Source organism: Elaeis guineensis, chromosome 6 (assembly GCF_000442705.2).
Source record: "Elaeis guineensis isolate ETL-2024a chromosome 6, EG11, whole genome shotgun sequence".
NCBI classification, from domain to species: Eukaryota; Viridiplantae; Streptophyta; class Magnoliopsida; order Arecales; family Arecaceae; genus Elaeis; species Elaeis guineensis.
Window position 1 is genome coordinate 16,104,212 of NC_025998.2, and position 24,952 is coordinate 16,129,163.

Genomic DNA, 24,952 nt, shown 5'->3' on the forward strand with positions numbered 1-24,952 from the left:
ACTATCTTTTATCGTCATTATTGTTAATCAATAATTGATACGCGGTTATATTCGAGCAATGATTTTATATTAAAAGTCAAGATTTTAGATTCTTCCCAATTTCTTCGCATTACACGGCACTATACCATCTCATTCTGTCCCATACTTTATCGGTTTCCTGATAGGTACCCTCCATCTTTTTTCTATTATTTTTATCTTTATTTCTTTCTTGTTTATTTATTTTCTTGCTCCTCTGTCTGTCTTTCTTCATCCTCTCTTTTTCCCTCCCTCCTTCCTTCCGTCTTTAGAGAAGGTGGGATCAGGAAGATGGTGGGGCCGGAGCGGCCGCTATTCGTTCTATTCGGTTCCTCGATCGTCCAGTTCAGCTTCAGCAACGAGGGATGGGGATCTATCCTCGCCGACATCTACTCCCGCAAGGTATCTCATTCGCATCCTCCAAACCCCTATACTTCTTCTTTTTTTTTTTTTTTTTTTTTGTCATCCATTTCATGTAATTCTGATTAGAATTGTGGATCCCCATCCGGAATAAACTGATGCTTGTTCTAAATTCGTTCGTTGACACGTTGGCTCCGATATATGTCTACAGCTAAAGAGATATGGTGATGATTTATGTTCAAAAAGGCATCTCAATAGCATGAAATCTCCAACAAACCAAACCATGAAAAGGGAGTAATAGTTTTTCTATGAATCAACATGATTCCTAAGAACAGAAACATTCACCTGATATGATGGCATGGGGTTGTCATCAAATCTGAGGTCGTGATGTCAACTGGAAATGATCTTTGCAACAAAAGGTCTAAAGCTCCTGTTTCACTTATGGAATAAGAAGAAAATATTCAATATCTTAAAGAACCTAACTCACAAGCTTTACCAGCGCAATTGACTCTGTGATGGAGGTTCAAAATATGAAATGTTACCTGACTTAGTTATATGCTACTGCTAAAGAATTCAATTTAAGCTACATGCCATGACTTAAAAAGATCGTTGAAGATGTTTCTCAGAAAGAACTTTGGAGCAAGATATTGAAATTTCTGTAATTTGGAAAAAAAGAAGGATGTTCTTGTTGAAACAACGAGAAGATACTTGAAATTTCTGTAAGTTGGAAAATGGAGGGGTGACCCATCCAGAGTTTATGAAGAGAAATCGAGAGTAGACTTTACATTGGAATTACAAGTGGTTGTAGTTAGAAACAGTAGAATTCATTAGCAGAGGAGATTTGCCAGAAAAGACTAATCGAGTTGAACCTAGCTGCAGTCTTGAGAATAGAGATACTGGACGAAATGTTGGGAGTTCTAAGGATCTTTCAACCACACTTCAGATGCATTAGCATGTCATATATATATGATCAGTATCAGCAAATATGTAAAGTTGACATATAATTAGGCAATATCAGCACAGCATTAGCATATGCTCAGCACATGTCTCTACCAGATTTCATTACAATTTTGGCTGCAAAATGAGGTCTTAGATAATGGCTGAATTAGAACTGCTTACCAAAAGATAGTTCTGCTGAGAGTGCTTTTAACTGAGAAAATGCATTTAGTCTATTAGAGCTTTGAGAGAAGATGACCAAAGGCTTAAAGTTCAGATTATTCTATGATGAAGTAAATCAAGTCAGAGGAATTCTTAAGAAAATGCTCTAACAGAATGGGCATGATCCTCTTGAGTTATTAAGTGCCCCTGCCAATATATCATGTTGATTGAAAAATGTAATGTTAGATATCAAGGGCCAACTAATATGAGCGTGAGTCTAGCAAGTTTTGTTACCTGTACCATTTACAAAACCACGAGAGGTTGTTAACCTGGATTCTAAGAAGTCAGATTAAGATTGTTAAAATTATCCCAATCTAGCTAATGCCATATGAGTCATTTCTTTTCCAATAATCTTGTCAGCAAAGTTTTGTTTCTTCACCATCTGGTTTCTCCATTATGGTTGGAGCAGCCAATCTAATGCTTTCCTCATAACCCATCTCTTCATCCCTCTCCATTCAGCACATAGAATAGCAATCTATCAAACTCCATCACCAATCAACCTCTTCATACTGCAGACCAAAATAAACAGTACAACTCTTTATATCTTTTGAAGAGAAGTAACAAAACTCTATTCCTTTCTGTGACAATTTTTCCTGACTCTTAGGGCTCTTCTTCTTTATGCAAGCAAGACCTGGATGCATATTTATCTTTGACTTTTCGGAGAGCATTTGCTGAAAATTTCCATGGGCTTAGTAGCTTCAATTAATTAAGGAGACCAACAAAAATGTAAAAAGTCTTGATCAAAACTTGACCAAAAAAAAATGCATGGCTCCATCTGATGCATTTAAATTGCAAAGTTCAACCCAATATTTGATTCGGATGCTATTGTATCCAACAACAATTGCCTTCCGTCACCACCAACCTTCATAACTTCATTCCCTTGTCCTTAAAAAAGGTTCTGCAACAATAACTTAGCATTGCCACCAAATAAATGAATCATAAATGCTCTCACAAAAAGCTCTAGTGCATTTATTGATAAAGGACTAAGGAATACAAAATGATGATTTTTTTATGGTAGTATCTAGAAGAGAGTCAGTGGTTGACAATCAGACCTTGCATAGGCAAGCATGTTTAAGTTAAAGCATCAGAAATTAAAAAAAAAAGACTCAAACTACATTAGTAATTCTTTAGCTTAGCAACACTTATCATCTAGGCACTTGCAGATGGTGACCTATTGAATTTAGGATTCTTGAGATGTCTTCTCCAGTTTTGAGATGTGAATAAAATCAACCAGCATAAGCATGGGATATAAACTCCACATGCTTCAACTCCATTTCAGGTTAATAAGATAACCCAATGCAACAAACCTCTTTCCTTTCAAGGTTTTCCCAATGGATCTTGTTTTTCTGTTGGTTACTATCTAACCTCTGTATACAAATAAAAATATTGATATAGAAAGAACAGTTTTTTATATCAATAGTAACAAATCAAATGATGGTCAAGTCTTATGCTCACATTGTGACAGTTTGTTTAGCTTTCCTGTCTTTGCCTTATGTTTCTTCTTAAATTGGAGTGCTTATTGTCTTTTAGCTTCAGCCTCTCACTTGCATTTGAGATTCCTAGGAGAATGTCACCATTTGCTGCTGCATCACAAGTTTGCTGACTTGTGGTGTTTAGTCCAATATTGCAATTAGCCAAATGCTTGGATGAGAGTCACGAGACTCCAAAAGGGTGAAAATATCCAAAGGCTGGACCATTTGTTCCTTAACCGATATAAGAATATTGCATTGTCAAACAGAGGGGTTGCTGTTAGAAGCTTGGAACCTTGGAAGACTAAGGGAACATGTCATTTAAACCCCATTGTTGAGGCAAACACTAAAAGATGCTTCATATAGTTAGACTGAAGTCACTGAACAGCAACACCAGAAAGTCAATAATGCCTTAGGAGTTTACCTAGCACAACCATAAGTCCAGATATCTAGCACTGGAAATCTATGGTCCATACTGTATTTAGTTTAACATATTTATTTGACATTTGAATTTTGGTACAACTTCTATAATCACTTGGCGCTTTTATAATTGTCTGTGATTTGGAATAGGCGGATATTTTCCTGCGAGGATATGCTGGTTGGAACACAAGACGTGCTCTCCAAGTGATTGACAAAATCTTTCCCAAGGTATAAACTTTGCCTTTTCAAACATCAAATTGTTGAATAACTTAGCTAAGTGATTTATCTGATATGCCTGAAAGGAATACTCTTTTAGGTTATTGTACAATTGGTTGGAAGAATTCAAGGTCAATTCAGAATGCTTATATGCATGTCCAATTGGTGGGTTATTTGTATGAAAAATTTGTTACAAATGCATGAGTCCTTCCATTAGAGAATTGGCTCAGTTCAGAGTAGTTCACGTTTGTCCACCATCAGCTATCTCTAGTGGTGCAATAGAAGAAAGTCCAGTTATAGACAAAAAGACAGTAACATGATAGGATAACTTATATGCATACTCAAATATAAAAAATGCCAAGACCTCATTCAGGTCTTGATAATCCAAGCTCAACTGTAATTTAACCAGTGCTAGAGACTGCTGCCTCTCTATGTAGGAAAGTATTCTAACGGTATTTTCACTTTATAAAACCAACCTTTGAGATGTGCACTTCCTTTTAGCCACCTGTCCCACGTAGTATATTAAAAGATAAATCCTGCCTGTTATTTACAGAAAGAAAAGTTCTGTGGCATCATTCACTCTTATATTAGAAGATTTCTTCAATTATGTTAACTCTCTCATCCATCTAGTGCTCCACTCCCATCCCACCGCTGAGCTGAATGCCCCATTTGGCCTTCCCATGTATGAGCAGAGTGTATCACCAGGAGACTGATGGATCTCTTCGCCTTTCCATGTATGAACGAGAATATTTCATGGCAGAGTATATGGGAAATCAAGAATGAGTTCCAACTTAGAATGATGTTTGGCTTAATAAAGAATTAGAGTATGATACAGGAGACATTGATCCAGAAAACCCTGTTATGAATTAAGAGTGAAAACTCTGTTCGCTGTTCAGTTCACTACTTAAACTAGAGAACATGCAACAATCTCAATTTTATGGACTGCATGATTTAGATTGAAAACTTCGCACAATGGGGAGAGTAACATACACGTTGAAAATAGAGATCACCCCCATCAATGATGGAATACTGGTGGACAGAACATGGTTGCTAATGACCTCCTTGATGCCAGCAGCCAGCTCAAATGAGAGGATGGAGGAAAAAAGGACAAATGATGCACATCAACTCAATCTGTCTTAAAGACTTAAGGAGAGGAGTGCCAAAAACCACCCCCTCCCTTTCTACCCAGCACTGGCAAAAATGGTTCAAGCCTTAGGGATATGAGAGCTCTAGCTGTGGCATGTTGGCATGAAAGGCTCCAAGTCAACCCAACCTGCCAAAGAATTCAGGTGACAGGCTGGGCCAGTTAGCCTCGTCAATCTGCATGGGTCTTAAAGCACTGATCTCTAGTGCTATTGCAAGCTATTCTGAATCTTTCTTGCATTCACTTTGTTGTTTAGATCATGACAGCTCTCTTGCTCGTCCTGCACCAGTTTGCTTATTTTAAGATTTTGATGGTTTTCTTATGATTACATTATGTTACTTGTTTAAGTGTTACCCTTCATATATCAGGTTGACTAGGTTACTTTGCGTCTTTTTATTTTGTCTTAGGATGCAGCCGTGCAACCTTCATTGGTAATAGTTTACTTTGGCGGCAATGACTCAATGGCACCTCACCCATCTGGCCTGGGTCCTCATGTACCACTTCCAGAATATATTGAAAACATGAGTAGGATTGCAAAACACCTCAAGGTAACTCCAAGACCAAAATTATTGAAATGTGCTTTTCAGAGAATTTGCTGACATGACATATTCCTTTTTATTCAGAGTCTATCTGAAAAAACACGCATTATTTTCCTCAGTTGCCCTCCAATCAGTGAGGAAATGCTTCACCAGTCAACAAGGTGCTGAAATGCCAAAATATTTGTTTTTTGTTGTTCTTGTTTTAACATCTTGACTCAGTTTGTTTTCAAATCCAGTCCCATTCTAAGACAAGTAGCGCGGACAAATGAGACCTGCCGAAAATATTCTGAAGCTTGTATACAACTGTGCAAGGATATGGACCTGAAGGTTATTGATCTTTGGACTGCCATACAGAAGCGAGATGACTGGGCTACTGTCTGCTTTACGTGAGTCTGCTTCCTCATGCGTTGTTATCAGACTTTGCTCAATTTACTGAAAGTCTGGATTCCCTCTCTCTCTCTCTCTCTCTCTCTCTCTTCTTTTCTTTTCTTTTCTTCTTCATGCTTTTTCTTGTTGTCCACAGGAAATGGCATTTTTATCTTTGTGCCTGTCTTATTCACTGCTTTTTGTTCTTTTAAATCATGATAATACTCTGGCATTACTTCATCGGAAGTGACCAACATGCTTTGCTTAACTGATAATCCATATGTGTCTTCAATGATTGTGCAGAATCGTCAAATCAAAAATTTTGCTGTTCCCTCTCATTTCTAAATTCTTTTATCCAGCTTATATGAATGATTAATTACTTGTATCATGGATGAACTATTTCAAAATTTGGTACTGAAAAAACTCTGTTCCAGTGATGGCATTCACTTTTCCCCTGAAGGAAGCAAGATAGTAGTGGAAGAGATACTGAAGGTCCTCAAAGAAGCTGAGTGGGAGCCTTCACTACACTGGAAATCCTTGCCAACTGAGTTTGGGGAGGATTCACTGTACAATCTTGTAGCTGCTGATGGAATATCCACCATCAATCCTTCTGAGTGGACTTTTTACCGTGAAATACAATGGGACTAAGGTGTTCTTTTGGCACACAACCAATTTGGCGTCGATGTGTGGTTTTATGTAAGACCTCGTGGGGTGGTAGAATGCACACCAGGCAATTGTTATTCCCTTGGAGCTTTGCTAGTCTAATATGGTTTTTGTTGTGGTGCTTGAACAAGGATATTTATGGATATGAATAATATTCCTCCAGGATGAACTTAGCATTCTTGCAATGTAACAAATTGCTATCTATTTCTTCCTGCACCTCAATTGTGTAATGACTGTTTGTTGCATTCTGTTCTCGCAAGATCTAGGTATTAAGGAAAATGTTACTCTCATTCTGTTCTTTCACCAATGTTTTGAGTCTATGTCATTTTTGCTGTCCCACCAGGAACTCAAAAAGTATATGAGATTGTTTGAAGTTCTATAGTTGGAGTTGCATTGCAACTCAAGTCGTATTACCATTATGTTGTAGTTGTTGACATATAATTAAACTCATTTTGTGTTGGGAAAACAGATTGCACGAAAGAGGAGCATCTTTCAAAGGTGTTCTGTTAAAACACTTTGCATGCAGGTACCAATTGATGGATATGGAGGTAAGAGTGTTATAAATAAAGAGGTTGGCATCAAAATTATTATATTTTATTTAAATTTAAATAAAATAATTGGTCCCACCACTATCTCCTATAATAGATATCCGATATCTCATTGAGGGATAAGGCTTGGTGGTTTCAAGTGGCTAAGTTGTTGTAACTTTTTTGATGAAAGGAAAGTCTATAAAATAGATAAGATAGTGGATCTCTAATTTAGGCAATTCATATGTTTTATGTCCATCACGTAGACTTGCACATAAGTTTGAAAAACTTTCAAAAATTCGTGGTTGTGGCTGGATGTCAGTATTTCTCATTCTTCCGTATATATTCTTATGTAAACATACTTTCATGGGTTAAGTTTACATATGGTGTCAGAGCAGTAGATTTTCCTCTATCTAGCATGTGTATGCACCTTTCCTTACATGGTAAATTATTTATATGATAAAATAGTATGTTTTTAGTATGATTAGTTTGTCAAATAATATTGTTTTGCTCTCCGGTTACAGTAATATGGAGAAAAGCCCTTTAATGGCATTTTTGTGTAGAGTGCATATTAAATCGTGATTTTTTCAAGTTATGTTCCTTTCTTCAAGGTGATTGTGTGGTTAAATTTTGGCTGGAAACCATTGAGCAAATTGTGAGTTTTCGCAAAACCAAGTTTTTAACAACATGATAAACATCTATTTTTCGAAGGCCTTTTCTCTCTCTACACTAAGTTTCTTCTTCAAATTTGGTGTCTTTTGAAATCTTGTTCAAAGAGCTTTCCAACGACATATTATTTACTCAATTTCGTTAAGAAATGAAAGAGTTATGGCTGTTCAAAGATTGCATCGCATGGTCGAATTTTTTGGGTTGAAGAAGAATTTCTTCATGGATGCACGCCCACATGCATAGGCAGCGTGTGGGATCTACCTCAGCTCTTCAGTGGCATATGAAGCCATGAATCCTTCCTAACCACTCACAAATGGATCTAGAATTGTCCAAAATTGTTAAAATCAGTCGCTTGCAATGGCGCATAAGGGTATGTGGGAGGGAGTTTTCAAGCTTCTTTGCCATATTTTTTAACTCTTATTTTGTGCTTAACATTTTGATATATTTTTTGTTGATTTATATATTGATCTATTAAATATTTTTCTTTTGAGAAATAAAGTGATAAATATGTTTTTAAATTAGATAAATTCATTATGAGAGCCTATTTAAGGATCTAATTCTATTTTTCATTTGGGTCTGTTTTGAATAATTGGGCTGGACTTCTATTAGTTGCAAAGGAATTTGTCTAAATCAAAGATGTATACACTTTACAAAATTTATTTTTCGGATTGAATTATTAGTGTTATGTCTTTTATGCATATTTATGTGTTAATCCACAAATTGATGTCATGTGATTAGCATATCTTGATTAAGGAGTAGCCACGCATCCTTAACTTTAAGAGTGTTTGCATTGATGATTATTTTTAAAAAAATCACATTTGGATTAAAATACATCAATTGTAATTAAATGTGTGAGTGCACTATATCTTTGCCCACTGGAGATAATTGTATTTGCATATTTAATTAAGATGGAATATAAATCTATTTTTATTTTTAACTGACCTACAGGTGTCGAGAAATATAAGTAATTTCTAGTTCCATCATCAAAGTTTTTGCATGAATTATTGTATATTACAATCTTTGCCCATAGGTAGATTTTAATGACACGTTTATTCATGCTTATTTTGTGTATGACTTGCATTGATAAGTGTACCATATATACGTGATGCAATGTGCCTCAATTTATGAAATATAAGCATTGTTAAATTATTTATTTTATATTTTATAGTAATTCCATCTTTGATGATATTTGAAAGTTTATCTGAAATTACTTACTTGAGTGGTGACAACCATAAGGCATGGAAGGAGAAAATTCTTCTTCATTTGGGCTGCATGGACTTTGACTATGCTCTTCGCAAGGGGGAGCCTCCTACACCTATGGTTTCTAAACTCTAGCTGAGATTGCATTGTATGAATGTTGGAAGCGATCTAATCACTTACGTATGATATTCATCAAATAAGGACTAGCATTTGTGGGTCTATACCTGAATGTGAGAAAGTCAAGGATTACATAAAGGCTATTGATGAACAATTTGAGTCTTCAGATAAATCACTTGCAAGCACCTTAATAGGACAATGTCATTAATGAAGCTCATCGATACTAAAGTTGTGTGCAAGCACATAATGCAAATGAAGGACATAGCTGCTCAGTTTAAGTCCTTGGAGATTAAGATTTCTGACTCGTTCTTAGTGTAATTCATCATTAACTCTCTCCCTTCTTAGTATGGATCATTCAAAATTTCTTATAACACACATGAGGAAAAATTATTAGTAAATGAACTTCTGGCTATGTGTGTGCAAGAAGAAGGGATATTAATCAAAAGTGGGTGAGAGTGCACATTTGGTTACACAAAGTAAGAGTCAGAAGTAAAGCCATAAAAGAAAAGGAAAAGAATTATCTCTATCTATTCTGAGAATAAGAGGTTGCTCATTGTTTCTTCTATAAAAAGAAGAGACACTTGAGGAAGGACTGCCCCAAACATAAGGCTTGGCTTGAAAAGAAAGATAACCTCATTTCTTTAGTATGTTTTGAATGTAATATGGTTGAAGTCTCTCATAACACATGGTGGATTGATTCTAGTTCTAATATCATGTAGGGTTTTCTTAAACCAAAGAAAATCAATGAAAGTGAACAAAACATCTATTCAGGCAATCGGATGAGTTCACATATGGAAGCCATTGGAACTTATAGATTAATTTTAAGTATTGATTATGTTTTGGATTTAGAATGAACCTTTTACATTCCAAGTTTTTGAGAAATTTAATTTCTATTTAAGACTCCTACCTTTAGGTTTTTCTCTTCAGTTTACTGGAACTATTTTCACTTTGAAAAATTCAGTTATGGTTGGAAATGGTACTTTGGATGATGATTTGTTCAAACTCCATTTGAATAATAATTTTTCTATAATCTGATGGCTATGCATGGTAACACTGGAATAAAATATTGTGTTATGAATGAGAAATATCTATTTGTGGCATCGGAGATGGAGACATATCTTGTAGAGAGAATCAAAAGATTAGTAACGGATGGGGTGCTTTAGTCTCTTAACTTCATTGATTTGATATTGTGTGGACTGCTTTAAACGTAAACAGACCAATAAGACACAAAAGGGTGCCTAGAGGAGTTTTGACATATTAAAATAATATATACTAATATTTGCTATCCAGATATGAGCTCGAGTGGTCGGAAATACTTCATCTCTTTTATTGATGATTACTCACGATATATGTATATCTACCTGCTTTATAATAAAAATGAAGCACTAGATACTTTTAAAGTTTATGAAGCAGAGGTAAAGAAATAATATAGAAAATAAATTAAAATTATGAGATCAGATAAAGGTGGAGAATATTATAATAGTTACATGGGAAGTGAACAAGCACCTAGTCTATTTGCCAAATTTTTTTAAGAGCATGGTATTATAGTATAATATACTATGCCTGACTCACAAAATAAAATGGTATAGTAGAAAGAAGAAATCGGACTTATTAGACATAGTAAGGAGTATGCTAAGCAACTCTAAACTTCCTACATCATTGTGGAGAGAAGCCCTTAAAACAGCTATGTATATTTTAAATCAAGTTCCAACTAAGGTAGTTTCCAAAATGCTATTTGAAATATAAAAAGGTTGAAATCGAGTTTGAATTATATACGCATTTGGGTTGCCCAACTGAAGTACGGTTGTATAATCCGCAAGAAAGGAAGTTAGATCCTAGGACTATTAGTGCATATTTTATTAGTTATGTTGAAAAGTCTAAAGGATACAAGTTTTATTGTCCTTCCTATACCACTAAATTGGTAAAGTCTAGAAATGCTAAGTTTCTTGAGAATGATGTGGATAGTAGGAGTGATCAATCTTAAAATATAATTTTTAAGGATGATCATGTTTCTGATGTGAATCCCATAGTGAGTCATAGAATGGTTATTCTTTATAACGCTTATTCAAATGGGGTAAGTATTGAACAACCAACTTTTAATGATCCATAGAATGTCTTAGAAGATCCTATTGGGGAGCAGTCTCTAGAAGGGACAGATCCCGTTGTGCAACATCCTCCGCAAGAGGATAATGCTACAACATTGAGGAGATCAACTAGGATAAAGAAACATGCAATTTCTAATGACTATGAGGTATACCTATAAGAATCTAACTATGACATTTGTGTGGAAGATGACCCTGAGATATTTTCACAAGCAAGGAATGGTTATAAGTCCAAATTTGGTATGATGCTATGATAGATGAAATAGACTCTATGGTGAGTAATCAAGTTTGGGACCTTGTAGAGTTGCCTAATGGAGCAAAAACCATAGGCTGTAATTGGGTCTTCAAGACCAAGAAGGATTCATTAGACAACATTGAGTACTACAAGGCTAGACTTATTGCTAAAGAGTTCACTCAGAAGGAAGGAATAGACTATAGAAGACTTTCTCTCCTATTTCTAAGAAAGATTCCTTTCGTATCATCATGGCATTAGTTGTCCATTTGGACATGAAATTGCATCAAATGGACATAAAAATGGTATTTCTTGATGATGATCTTAAGGAAGAGGTCTATATGAAATAACCTAAAGGGTTCATCTCACATGCTGGTGACATTTAGTTTGTAAGCTTAAAAAATTCATTTACGGACTGAACAAACCTTCCGTCAGTGGTATTTGAAGTTTCATAATGTTATCTCTTCGTTTGGTTTTGTGGAGAACATCATAGATCAATGTACATACCAAAAGGTTAGTGGGAGTAAAATCATCTTTTTAGTTTTATATGTGGATGATATTTTGCTTGCAACTAATGACATGGGATTGTTACATAAGGTGAAACAATTCTTATCTCGAAATTTTGATATGAAAGATATGGGTGAGGCATCTTATGTCATTGGCATAAAGATCCATAGAGACAGATCTCAGGGTATCTTGGGTTTGTCTCAAAAGCCTATATAAATAAAGTCCTCGAGAGATTTTGGATGAAAGATTGTTCACTTAGTGTAGCACTATTGTGAAAGGTGACAAGTTAGTTTGAATCAATGTCCTAAAAATAATTTTAAAAGAGAACAGATGAAAACATTCCTTATGCTTCAATTGTTGGAAGCCTAATGTATGTTCAGGTTTGTATAAACTGGACATTGCATTTGTAATAGAAATGTTGGACAAATATCAAAGTAACCCGGGCTTAACCCTGGAAAGCTACAAAGAAGGTTTTGAGGTATCTTCAAGGTACCAAAGATTTCATGCTTACATATAGACAGCTGACAACTTGAAAATTGTTAGATATTCAAATTCAGATTTGGCTGGTTGTGTTGACTCTCGTAAGTCAGCATCAAGATATATCTTCAAGTTTGCTGGTGGAGTTATATCTTGGAGAAGTACAAAGCATCACTAGTTGCTACCTCTACCATAGAAGTCAAATTTATTTCTTATTTTGAGGTGGCCTCACAGGATATTTGGTTAAGAAATTTTATTTCTAAACTTCAAATTATTGACTCAATCTCTAAGCCATTAAGAATTTATTGTGACAATTCGACTGTTGTGTTCTTGGCTAAGAATAATAAAAGTGGGACTCAAAGTAAAAACATTGACATAAAGTACTTAGCCTTCAAGGAGCATATCAAATCAAATGAAGTGCTCATTGAACAAATTAGTATTAAATAGATGATTGCAGATCCTTTGACAAAAGGCATGCCACCAATGTTGTTTAAGGATCATATGACCTATATGGGACTTAGTTTAGAATTTTATTTTCTAATTGATTTGAGGTGTTGTATTTCTATGACATATGTTTGTGATGATCTATTTTTTGTTTGTCTTCTGCTTTAGATTGTATACATATATGTTTGAGAATGACAAATATCATTATGTTTATAAGGATCCGAATAAGCATTTGAGGCTTATTCATAAAGTACAAAACTACTTTGAGACAAAAAATTGCAGTGTAATACATGAAGGTAATACTTAATTAATCAAAGGACTTACCCCATGATTTGCGCAGTTTATCCTTGATTGAGCCTATGACAGTGGATTATGGCTATATGAGCACGTAAGGTAAATTATGTTCGACCAAGTGGGAGAATGTTGGATTTTATTTAAATTTAAATAAAATAATGGGTCCTCATACTATCTCTATAATAGATATCCATTATCTCATTGAGGGATAAGATTTGGTGGTTTCAACTGGCTAAGTTGTAACTTTCTTGATGAGAGGAAAATCTATAAAATAGATAAGGAGAGAATCCCTAACTTAGGCAATTCATAAGCCCTATATCCATTACGTAAAATTGCACATAAGTTAGAAAAAACTCTCAAAAATTCGTGACTATGGCTGGAGGTCAGTATTTCTCATTTTTTCACTATATATTCTTATGTAAATATATCTTTATGGGTTATAGTTTACAAAAATCACTAGCAGTAAGGGCCTGGCAATGGGCTTGGTGCCCATATGGAGGAGTGGGCAGTGGTGCAAGCCTCAAGGAGGGTGGAGAAGGTGGAGGAGATAAGGTGTAGAGATGGTCGGCAATGTAGGAGGTGAAGTGGAGAAGAAGGCAAGAGCAAAGAAAATATTTTTTCTTTCTTTCATTACTTTACATACTCAAATATCTACAACTCATCTTGGGATTTTTTGATTGCAGGCCAACCTATCATAAAATAATCCTGAGCTATAGCCCAAAAAAAACTCAAATTACTACGAAAATTGAGTTATAGATATCCAAACAATCAGACTGGCTTGCACTTGCAACTTAAGCTGTATGAGATTCCACCCCTTGATGGCTGAGGCAGCTAAACCCTGCACATTGTCTAGTGCAGGACAAGTTGTTTCAACCTCAAAGCTAGCCCGCGATGCAAGCTTGCGCAACACATGAATGCTACAACAATGAGAGGCAAATGAAGAACAAGATGAATGATTTTGCATTGTTTGCAGCAAGGTTCAGAAAAATTGAATGATAAATTGTAATTTGGTATTGAAACGAGTCCAGCTGACTGCCTGATTGACCAGGTTATGGTACAGCAATTGGACTAACTACTTCCCACATTGACGATTTTTTCCTGTGCTGTTCATAGACCTGCACTAGGACAAACAACACTGAAATTCTATTTACGAATTTTTTCTGAGTAAAATGCGTTTGCAATTGTATCATAAACAAGTTGAGTGCCGACTACAAAGCAAGGTGAACTTTGAGCTTGTATGACCAATCATGCGAGTAATGCTATTAAGCAGGCTCGTGCTAAAGTCATCACTTAAGGCTTCCACATACTGGAAATTATAAGAGGGGTCGAATATTATTGCGACTATAGAAAAAGATAAAGTAGTAGACTCCCTAATTATTAGTTTTATAAGAGAGGATAGATAAGCAGGTGAAGAAAAATAATCAGAAAATTCATTGACATGCAAACTGACTTGCAAATAACATTTCTTATGAAAGCTCAAAATATAAAGGATAAAAAAAATACTTAAATTTTTAATCAACAAGATTGAGTTCGTATGTAACATAAATTTATTGGCACAATAGATAGCTATGTTATACATGTCATAAATACAATATTGGATATGCCATATCTAGTTGATGGGGGAATTGCATATTCATTATATTTGTCACCTAAGAGATCATGACTGATGGCAAGGCCTTTTTAGAATCATGACACGCATCTAATAATATTACTTATATGTTATTAAATTTATTGTGTGAGAAAGAGTTGCTAAATCTATTTTCTGTAAGAATTCAATCTCCTTGATATTCCTTGCCTATTTGTGGAAGATTTGTTGTCTGATTTTTCACATAGTTCTTTTAAAAAGTTCCTAATGTTTGTTTAGGAAGCACAACCCGTAACGATATGTGCATGATCTTTTTTTCTTCTTATGGGATTCAAACCGACCCACTCCAAAGATACAAATAGGTAATTATGAATATAAGCTTAATCCAATTTCTAATCTAATAATTTTACTGATTATACTAGTCCAGCCCATGAATCTCATAAGAGTTTTGGTCTAATCATCTAAACAGACCTTAAATATATCATGAAACCCCACAATCTTATAACAAAATATATTTTTGTAAAAAAAATCTATTATATATATATATATATGAAAATAGAAAATGGAGAAAGTAGGATAGCAATTTAAGCCATCTACGTAAGCACAAATTATCACTGTGAATGCCATGTGGATCAAAAAAAATTTATAAAATATTATTTAATTAAATAAAAAAATATTATGACATTCAAGAATTGAATTGAAGCTCATATATGTGAATTAAATGATGTATTAAAGTCCACTCTTGTAATGAAAGCCCATCTTACAATTAAATGATGTAACCGACAATATGGATTAATATCAGAATTTGAATGGACATGATTTTGTCATATTAATTTATTCATCTAAAAAATAATTATTTTTAGAAAATGAGCAATGATATGACCTAGAACCTGCACACAACTTGCAGACTCAAAACTAGTTATAACATCAAACGGTTGCACAATTTTAGTTGACCATTACACTAAACGACAGTAAAAGTTGCAATAGTAACAAAAGTTGCATGTATCATAAGAACAAATTACAGAATTTCAAATAGAGAGTCAAACTTTTGCCGGTCTATTGCATCTACTCAGGATTTATGCAAACTTTTTTTTTTTGGATTGAGTGCAAACTCTATTTCATACTTGCGCAATCTTTAAGCACTATACTGTTATCCCTTGTGAGAACTGTTGCAACCTATCTCCGATGAGATAGTCGGATAAAAGCCGAGTTGTTACGTCTGGATGTTGAATGGCAGAAAACCTACAAAATCAGTCCTCTTATCGAAAGTTATCCGATGGAGACCCTCCAATGCTTAAGTTAGCCAAAGAAAGGAACAGTCGAAGAGCCAAAATGGAAGTCCAAAAGCTTATAATTAGCGGAGCCTAGCTTCGCATACTTGGTGTCCCGTAACTTACCACTTTATATAGAGCTAGGAAGCTATTACTATATAACCCTCGTCCTTGAATACTCGGAGCGTGAAAGTTATAATATTTAGTAGGTGGTTACCTCATTAACTGTCATTAAGACTAAGTAATGGGCCGCTCGTGAGCGACAATTGCACTCCACATTCGCATGTAGTTAATGCTCGTACCGAATAACCATTATTTGATCCCTAGATGTACGGGATTTAGATAGTTGGTCTGGCACCGAATAGGATATTGGTCAGATGTCGGCTTGTTACTAATCACAAGTTGAACCAAGTCGTCAAGTATCGAATTTATGTCAATATCATCGATCGATCGTTGATTGTATGTCGAACTAAATCGATTGAAAGCCGGTTTGGTTAGATTCTGTCACTCTTAATCGATCGAATACCGACTAGACTAAGGGGTGTTTGATTGGAGGAGTGGGGGTCTGGAATCAAAATCGAAATAGATGACTCCCATTCTAACCATTTGGTTAGAAGAGTCCCATTCCGATTCTGATTCAGGGTGGAATAGATATGGCTCAATCTATATAGAACTCAATCCTACTCTTCTCTATGGATTCAAATTTTTATTTCGATTTGATTTTGATTCCGATTCGGTTATAACCGAATGCTTCATGGGATTTGGCCATTCCGATTCTATTTCAAACCATTTGATTTTCATTCCCATTCTAATTTCAGTTGTGAATCAAACACCCTTAAGTTCCATCGATCTAAATCGGCTTAATCCATAACACAGCACTTAGTTGGCTGAATTCATAACCAAGTCGGTGTGGAGACAAGAAAGTGAGATAGTCATCACGTACTTATCATACTTAATTAGTAAAGAGGCGAGGAGGAAAGATAGTCGGCCAAGCAACGAGGATCTACTCCAACAAGAATAAAGGTGGAATGCTTAGATATTGTGAACGTGTGCAAAAATAAATTACCTGCCCAAACAGGGAGGTTTACAAACCTAGACTCACTCTCCACTGTGCTGGTGACACCACTTTGCAAGGTCAATGAAAAAGATCTTTCTCCAATGTCATTCCATAATTCTTGCTTGTGTCAGCACCATGCAAAGCTGTCTGCATTACTTAATGTCAACTTTGTATTTGTTTAATCAGTAGTATCAACAACTGATAAACTTCTATAGGGTGGTGGTCTCAAAATCCACAAAAATTTTGTTCATGAGACTATCGAAAGGATTAGTGCTAGATTGGTTTCTTAGAAGGAAAATTCTTGTCTTGAGATGGTAGATTAATCCTTGTCAACTCTGTTCTATCTACTTTACATCTTATTACATGTCAGTATTTAAATTACCGAAATGGGTGCTCAAAAGGATTGATCAATTGAGAAGAGCCTTTCTATGGAAAGAAAAAGAGAAGGTGGGAGGTTTTTATTGTTTAGTCAATTGGGATAGTGTATATAGAACTTGGATCAAGGGGGTTTCGGTATCAAGAACCTTGAACAGATAAACATTACCTTGCTTGCCAAATGGGCTTGGAAATATTTGTCAGTTCTACCTATCCATGGAGGAATCTAACTAAGGCTGCATACTACTCTAGACGACATCTTGGTATAAGATGTTCTAGAAGTCTCTCAAGATTATCCTGGCATGGAAATATGTAATCAAGATTTATCTGTATTATGAAATTATCCCTCTTTTAAGCTTGAAGATGGATCAAACATCCAATTTTGGAAAGACTCATGGGTGGGACCTTCTGCTCTTGTAGACATCTTTGAAGATCTTTATATGATAATGCATCTGAAGAATTGCACAGTCAAGTCTCAGTGGTCTTCAGGATCCTATCCTAAAAAATCATTCTCAGAGGATCTCTAACTTCAACACAAACAAATCAGTTGGATGTGTTGCATGCCATTATTAATAACTTCAGACCTTCCAGAGTGGGGGACACGCCAACTTGGAAATTATCCTAGAATAGATTATATACTGTTGAATCACTGTATAATTTTCTTGACAATGGTGGATTGGTTTGTCCTTACTACTAAGTGATCTGAAAGCAGTAATTTTATTGAAAGTCAAGATATTTCTATAGCTAAGTGTGAGGAACAGAATCCAAACAGGGCCAAACTTGCTAAAAAGAGATTGAGTATCAACCAAGATGTGTTTTGTGTGGTACATCCGAAGAAACTACTTCTCGTCTCTTTGTTAAGTGTTATTTCATTCAGTATTTTTATATACTCTCAATTACAGTCAACATTAAGGATTGGTCAAATAATTTCAATGATTATTGATTCAGTTGGAGAAGAAAAATTTTTAATATCATAAGAAGAGCGGGGATCAATTCATTGCGATTTTATGCTGGGAAGTATGGTTGGAAACTGTAGTTGGGCGGGAAAAGCAAGCATCCACGGAGTTGGGTTTGTTTAATCGGACCGGCTTAGACCGCTTTTGGTCCAGCAGAACCCTTTCGCTCACAAAACCCTTTTGCCGGGCGGGGGTGGAGGGGCGGAAGCGAAAGGAGGCGCTAGGGATGGCGACGCGGACGAAGTTGGTGGCGAAGCGGTCGAGCAAGTACCTGGAGGATGCGCTGTACAAGAGGCTCTTCCGGGAGGGGAGCTCGCCGGAGAGCGTCCGGCGGGAGCTCGACGACTTCCTCAAGAGCCGCAAACGCGTCTTCAAATGGGAGGTCGGCGTCACCATCCGCAAGCTCCGCGACCGCAAGCGCTTCCGCCCCGCCCTCAAGGTATCCTCCTTTCCTCCTCTCTTCCTCTTTCTGGTTTTAACTTTTTGCCCCGGATGCTTCTGAGATCAAATTTATGCGGCCTGTTCTTTTAAATGAACAGGTTTTAATAGTAGAACTTCCATGGATCTCGCTATGTAGTTTAGTTTAATATATGATCTGTTGGATCGCTTACTATTTTCTATGCTAACTGTTTGCGGAAATGACTGGATATTTGTCATGTTGTTATTTGGCTGGAGATTAAATTCGAGATAACGAATTCTTTGTGCTCTAGTACTAATCCTGTTAGTATAAATTGAGTGCACGGCCCCCGTGTTAATATCATCCTAAGCTACTGAGTGAGGTGCCACTGAATGATTAGATGATGATGAGCCATTTGTCACATTCTTGAGGTGGTGGATAAAGTTTTGAATGGGTGACATTTTCCATGGATTGCTTTTCTTGATTTGGCACTATAAGTGTATAACATTGGCCTTTTTTGAGGAGTGATGTGTGTGTGACTTTGAATGAACTAGTGGAAAAGGTAAACACTTACACATGTGCTGGTTCAACTTACTAATGCTTTTTAAGTTACAAAATCAATGGCATTTGTTGCAAATGTTGTATGTGTATGCTTGGTGTTTTCTGGGATGGTGACACAGGAAGACAGGACTTGGATGATGCTAGCATGGATCAGGAAACTTATTTCTTGTTGTTTGTATGGAAACTTGAAGAGTTATTTTTAGGCTTATAAGTAAGTACTTTTAGTGAGATCAAACAGGTTATCTAAAGTCCATAATTAAGCTTCTAAGGTGCTTTGGAAGAAGTAAATATTCCATCCTTTTCAAAATGTTTAAGAGTGATTTGAGAAGGAAAAATAGATTGCATCCTCTAATTTAAGAAGTCCTTTTTTTTTTTTGAAGGTATCACATTTTGAGAAACACAGGGTACTTTGTTTTATTAAAAAAATTACAAAACTAGAATGACTTCAACCGGTAGTCTTGATTAATTAATAATATATATCAAAGCATCATGAAGTGAGATCATGAATGGAATGTTATGCAACACCCTAGTTGGAAATGTTTGGCAGCAATCATAAAACATGGTTAAACCAGATAAAATAAACAACACATAAATAATTAACAAATAATAAACCAGATGTTCAAGGATTTGTTTTACATCTGCCAACATTTTTTTATTTTTATATCTTTTCTTCGTTAAGGCACACATTTCCTTCGTTAAGGTATTCTTCCTAGTTCCTACTACAATTCTCATATAGATCACAGCTAGGTGGTGACAATGCCTCTATGCCCATGTAACACTTTTCTTATGACTGTTGGTATAACACATCAAACATTTGAAAGGAAAATGTCATACAGTGGTATTTCTTTTGTGTTAGTTCCCATGTGTATAATGTTTCATTTGATTGAAAATGGCCCCATGAAACAACCTTTTACTAGCATTCACCTCGCTTTTTTACTCTCAGCACCTCAGTAAATTCTAATGTAGAACTATTAAGGAGAATGCTATATGCATAGTTTTTTAGTTTGTTAATAAAATGGTGCTTATAAGTTGGGTGTATTGCCACTTCTACAACCAGAACTGCAATCTATTCATATTTTTAGTTTCATACTGTTACACAGCTTGCTTTCAATGGAAAGCATGTTTTGCCTTGGAACTCCAGGCCACAGTGCAGTTACCTTCTGCATTGAATATGAAGGGTCTTGTCCAGCTTTTAAGGTAAGAACTTGTGTCTGTGATTTATCTTGATAATTATGCTTTATATTTTATTTCAGTCTTCACCATGTCAGGACTAGAATTCTTGATGTTGTTATGAATTTGCATCACAAGCTCATACTTTTGTCTTTGTAGTGATGCTACACAAAGCTTCCTTTTGATGAAAGCACACCATTGCTTCTGAACTTCATGGCACCATGAACTAACCCTCTACTTTTGAAAGAAAAATTGAGGCCTTTGTCTTATTTAAGATTTGAGTTGATCAGTTTTTGCTGATAGCTATAGACCAAGGTTGCAAGTGCTGGACCATGCTCGCTGGCACATACTGTGTCAGACTAATACTGCAGCTGGTAAGGGTCAGGTCCATACTTGTTAGGCTTTTGAATGCTTTTTTATTTTTAATTAACAGAGGCTCGGTGGTCCATTACATTTGTTGATCCATAATCATCATCTCTACATGGATGAAATAGGGCGCTTTTATTTGTTTGGGATTGCACTTGTGTCACAAATTGATGTCCATGTAGCATAAGCTGAAATATATTTTAAACCAAATTCCAATTTTTAACCCCTTATTATTGAAGCAAACTGCTTATTACCTCATTTGAAGTCTCTCGATATTTTTCCCTTTTTTCTGAGGTTATAAGGAAGTTGAATGTTGTTCTATATATATGTTAATGAGAGGTAGTCTTGAGCTTAGGTTGGAGAAAGGAAGACTCGAATCTTGGAGAGCAACAACTCAAATGGGGTGTTTCATGCTGGTATGGGATTGGTTGACTTTTAGGCCTTTTAAGACATTGAGGGCTCTGCATACCTTTTATTATTGTTCTAAGGGGAGGATGTTGAGTATAGGATTGCTATTCTGCCTTGTCATGCATTGTTAGTTTGTTCTTGATACTATGTTCTTATTTGCAATTTGATTGGCACATTGTCTGAACAATTGGATTCTGAAGCTCCTATGACATGCCCTATTTAGTCTTTAAAATCTTTTGTTCATTATATAGTATAGAACTCCCTGTTTGAATAAGAAATATCTTGTTTTGTATAATACCATTGATCTATGTTAGCAGATTTTCAGCTCTACCAACCACTCTATGGTGTTGGCAAATATTCACTTAGTTCTGCTCTCATAAGCCATCCTAGAGGCATCTTAAGAATGATAATACTTTTATATCTGAGATTGACTCATGCTGCATGAATTTTTTTGTTCTGGTTTGCTTACATGCATTTGACTTGGCTGCTACTTCTGCCCTTACAATAAAATTATTTGTTTTTGTAGCACACCAGACATAGTAAAAAAAGATAAATATGAAAAGAAAATTCTAGCTGAAGGAGAAGCTGCCATGTCCCATTTGTTCACAAAATTTTTGTGATTTTTCTTGATGCAGCTTTCAGAAACCATGGCCAGAAGAGGGATGAACTTAACTGTCAGCGATCAAGCTATACGTCTGGATCTTGTAGCCAAAGCCAGAGGTGTTGCTTCTGCCGAAGAATACTTCATCAATCTCCCAGAGCCTGCTAAACATCACCTTACATATGGTGCGCTCCTCAACTGCTACTGCAAGGAGTTAATGCCTGACAAGGCTGAGGCCCTCATGGAAAAAATGAAGGAGCTGAAATTTGCCTCGAGTCCTATGGCCTATAACAGCTTGATGACCCTCTACACTAAAACCAACCAACCAGAAAAGGTTCCAAGTATTATACAAGAGATGAAGACTAATGATGTTTTGCCGGATTGTTATACTTACAATGTCTGGATGAGGGCTCTAGCTGCCATCAACGACATCTCCAGTGTTGAAAGAGTCATAGAAGAGATGAAAAGAGATGGACGAGTTACTGCTGATTGGACTACTTATAGTAATCTGGCATCGATTTTTGTAGATGCTGGCATGTTTCAGAAGGCAGAAGAAGCTCTCAAAGAACTAGAGAAAAGAAACATGGATAATGATCTCAGAGCTTATCAGTTCTTGATCACATTGTATGGCCGAACTGGAAATCTAGTTGAAGTGCACCGCATCTGGCGCTTTCTGAAGTTGGCACATCCTAAGATGGCAAACATAAGCTATCTGAATATGATTCAGGTGCTGGTGAATTTGAAGGACTTGCCAGGAGCTGAAGCATGTTTTAAGGATTGGGAATCCAAGTGCTCAACATATGATATCCGGGTGGCGAATGCGATGATTAGAGCTTATGCTAAAGAAGGCATGTTAGATAAGGCTGAAGCTGTTAAGAAGCGCGCAAAGATGCGAGGGGCGAGACTTAATGCCAAAACATGGGAGATCTTCATGGAATATTATCTGAATAAAGGTGATATGAAAATGGCACACTGGTGTGCTGACCGTGCGATTAAGAAGGGGAGAAGCCATGGTAGGATTTGGGTCCCTCCTCGTGAAGTGATCCGAGCTATAATGGCATACTTTGAGGAGAACAAGGATGTTGCAGGTGCTGAAAATTTCATTGAGCTTCTACAGAAAGTGGTGAACGATCTGGAAGCAGAAGTATTTGAGGCCCTCGTAAGGACATATGCTGCTGCTGGGAAGAACAGCCCAGGAATGAGGCGGCGTTTGAAGATGGAGAATGCGGTTGTGAGCGAAGCCACCGAAAAATTGCTTGACATTGTGTGTGTTGAATGATTATTTCCTAATATAAAGTTGATGATGCTACATTTTTCCAACTTAGCAACTAATTATTTTGAGGTATACTCATTTCGACGTAAAATAAGGTTTTCATATCATTATTTTCATGTGATGTTGTATCCAATTCAAGTTTCCAGTTATGTGTTCCCATAGATTATATACACATCAGTCTTTTGCTTCTAATAGAACAATGTCTCACACCTCTTATTAAGTCTGTCTACAGTACACATTACTAGGATATCTCGTCAAGATAATGAGATGGTTTGCAACTTTACATCTAAGTTGCAGGTTGTTGATGAAGATGGTTTCAGTGCACCATAAGAGAGAAACAGATCTGTCTTGCTGTTCGTTAGCCATTGGTGTTGATGAATATGTGAAGCTCCGAATGTTGCTGTCATACATAATCAAGTCATAGGTTAATTCGGTTAGGTCATTTGTCTGCTCTTTCTTTTTTTTTTTTTTTAGTACAAACGAATGATTATACTATTTTGATGTGAGTACAATCCAGCAAATCAGAATATAAAATATTGCGAAGTGTGTATGGGTGCACAACTTTGTGGTGCTATGATCAATTTCTGGTGCAATCAATAACTAACGATGTTATTCAATCCGCGACATGGTTCGTCTCTCGATAGATATGTAGAACAGTCAGTCATATTTATATACAGATGATCTTGAAAAAAATAACAAAATATAGTCTGTAAATACATCTAAAAATAGAAAATGAAAAAGGGAGACCAAGTGCATATTTGGAATTTCGATTGTACTCATCAAAAATGATTTTGAATTTAAAAATAAAATTTTTGATATTTGATTATAATTCAAAAATAATTTTTGATTGTTGAGAATTTTTTAAAACATGATTTACTTAAAGTTAACTTTGTTCTGCTTCTAATAGATGCGGTCCAACAAAAAGAATATCATGTTTGCATGAAGTTATTTTTTTAAAAAAAATAATATACTATCCTTTGATATCCCTCATGCGATCTACTTCTCCTTGACTCCAAAACGTATCCATCTCTATCTTGTTCATCCTTCTCTCATATATTTTTTATTTATTTATTTATTTTTATGTTCATCCCTTCTCCCTATCTAATTTTCAACTTTTTTAGATGGTAGAGATCATATTCACCCCTTGTCCCTATCTGGTTTTCAACTTTCTATCTGATTTTCAACTTTTTTGCATAGCAGTAATCACATTCATCTGGATTTTCAACATTTTTTTTTTTTTGATAGCAGAGATCACGTTCATTCCTTTCTAGCTAATTTTCAACTTTTTATAATGATTAGCTTGTAACCACATGCAATGCATGGGATGAGATGACCAAATAAGAATTACAAATCATTTGATGGGTGTTTCATTTTTTTGGAATAGAACCCAGCCCACTCGAACAATTAAGAAATCCGACAGCAGTCCACATTTCTTCCTCGGTCTTCGAATTCTACCTTTCCCTACTACACCGTCTCCTCTTTTTACCTCGCATAAAATAGCGCACACACCCACATGCACCCAAGATCCATTTGTTATCCTCGGACAACCAAGTTTGTCTCCCCTGATGCTTAGAAAAGGAGGCTATTCTTCCGATTTATAGTCTGAAATAGTTTACGGGCTCTCCAACCGGCTCACCTAGCTCATGCACGTAGAAGACAAATAAATATATTGCACAGTGGGCTGAACCTAGAGCCAAAACAGATGGATAAAAAGAAATGCCATCCAAAAAAGCAAAATGAACCCCATATGATGCACAGGATGTGATTTTTTTTTAAAAAAAATATTTTATTTTATTTATCAATTCTATTATATTTATTATATATATTTAAAAAATAATTAAAATAATAAAAAATTATTTTTTGTGTATAGTATGGATTATAAGTTATCAGTCAAATATTGTGATGATCGATGATCTTGAATCCATGAAACTCCTTCATAAATCTATCATTTCTTATTATTTTTATCTTTAACCATTTTTAAATATTTCTATCTTTCTTTCCCCTTCTCCTTCG

The 24,952-nt window shown here is 35.8% G+C and overlaps 2 protein-coding genes across 5 annotated transcripts; both read left to right on the top strand.

The window, feature by feature from the left end:
• Nucleotides 1-201: 201 nt before the first annotated feature.
• On the top strand, nucleotides 202-6,640 carry LOC105047100 (GDSL esterase/lipase WDL1). The gene is made up of 6 exons (XM_073259260.1): nucleotides 202-417; nucleotides 3,573-3,650; nucleotides 5,190-5,330; nucleotides 5,406-5,482; nucleotides 5,558-5,707; nucleotides 6,122-6,640. The coding sequence occupies exons 1-6, from the start codon at nucleotides 307-309 to the stop codon at nucleotides 6,333-6,335; spliced, it is 771 nt and encodes a 256-aa protein (XP_073115361.1). The 5' UTR covers nucleotides 202-306; the 3' UTR covers nucleotides 6,336-6,640.
• Nucleotides 6,641-18,307: 11,667 nt separating this feature from the next.
• Nucleotides 18,308-23,057, top strand: LOC105047099 (large ribosomal subunit protein mL101 (rPPR4)). 4 transcript variants are annotated; one of them, XM_019851057.2, is made up of 4 exons: nucleotides 18,396-18,602; nucleotides 20,222-20,318; nucleotides 20,451-20,665; nucleotides 21,701-23,057. In XM_019851057.2, the coding sequence occupies exons 3-4, from the start codon at nucleotides 20,624-20,626 to the stop codon at nucleotides 22,943-22,945; spliced, it is 1,287 nt and encodes a 428-aa protein (XP_019706616.1). In that variant the 5' UTR covers nucleotides 18,396-18,602; nucleotides 20,222-20,318; nucleotides 20,451-20,623; the 3' UTR covers nucleotides 22,946-23,057. The 4 variants fall into 4 exon arrangements, with proteins under 4 accessions (XP_010924205.1, XP_019706616.1, XP_073115362.1 ...); XM_029265164.2 differs by having other exon boundaries at nucleotides 18,442-18,602; nucleotides 20,204-20,318; XM_073259261.1 differs by lacking the exon at nucleotides 20,222-20,318 and having other exon boundaries at nucleotides 18,399-18,602.
• The last annotated feature ends 1,895 nt before the right edge of the window (nucleotides 23,058-24,952 follow it).

Coding starts and splice junctions, on each gene's coding strand:
- LOC105047100 (XM_073259260.1), top strand. CDS start 307: ATGGTGGGGCCGGAGCGGCCGCTATTCGTTCTATTCGGTTCCTCGATC. Junction 3,651..5,189: donor TTGACAAAATCTTTCCCAAG/GTATAAACTTTG, acceptor ATTTTGTCTTAG/GATGCAGCCGTGCAACCTTC. Junction 5,708..6,121: donor TGGGCTACTGTCTGCTTTAC/GTGAGTCTGCTT, acceptor ACTCTGTTCCAG/TGATGGCATTCACTTTTCCC.
- LOC105047099 (XM_010925903.2), top strand. CDS start 18,390: ATGGCGACGCGGACGAAGTTGGTGGCGAAGCGGTCGAGCAAGTACCTG. Junction 18,603..21,700: donor GCTTCCGCCCCGCCCTCAAG/GTATCCTCCTTT, acceptor TTCTTGATGCAG/CTTTCAGAAACCATGGCCAG.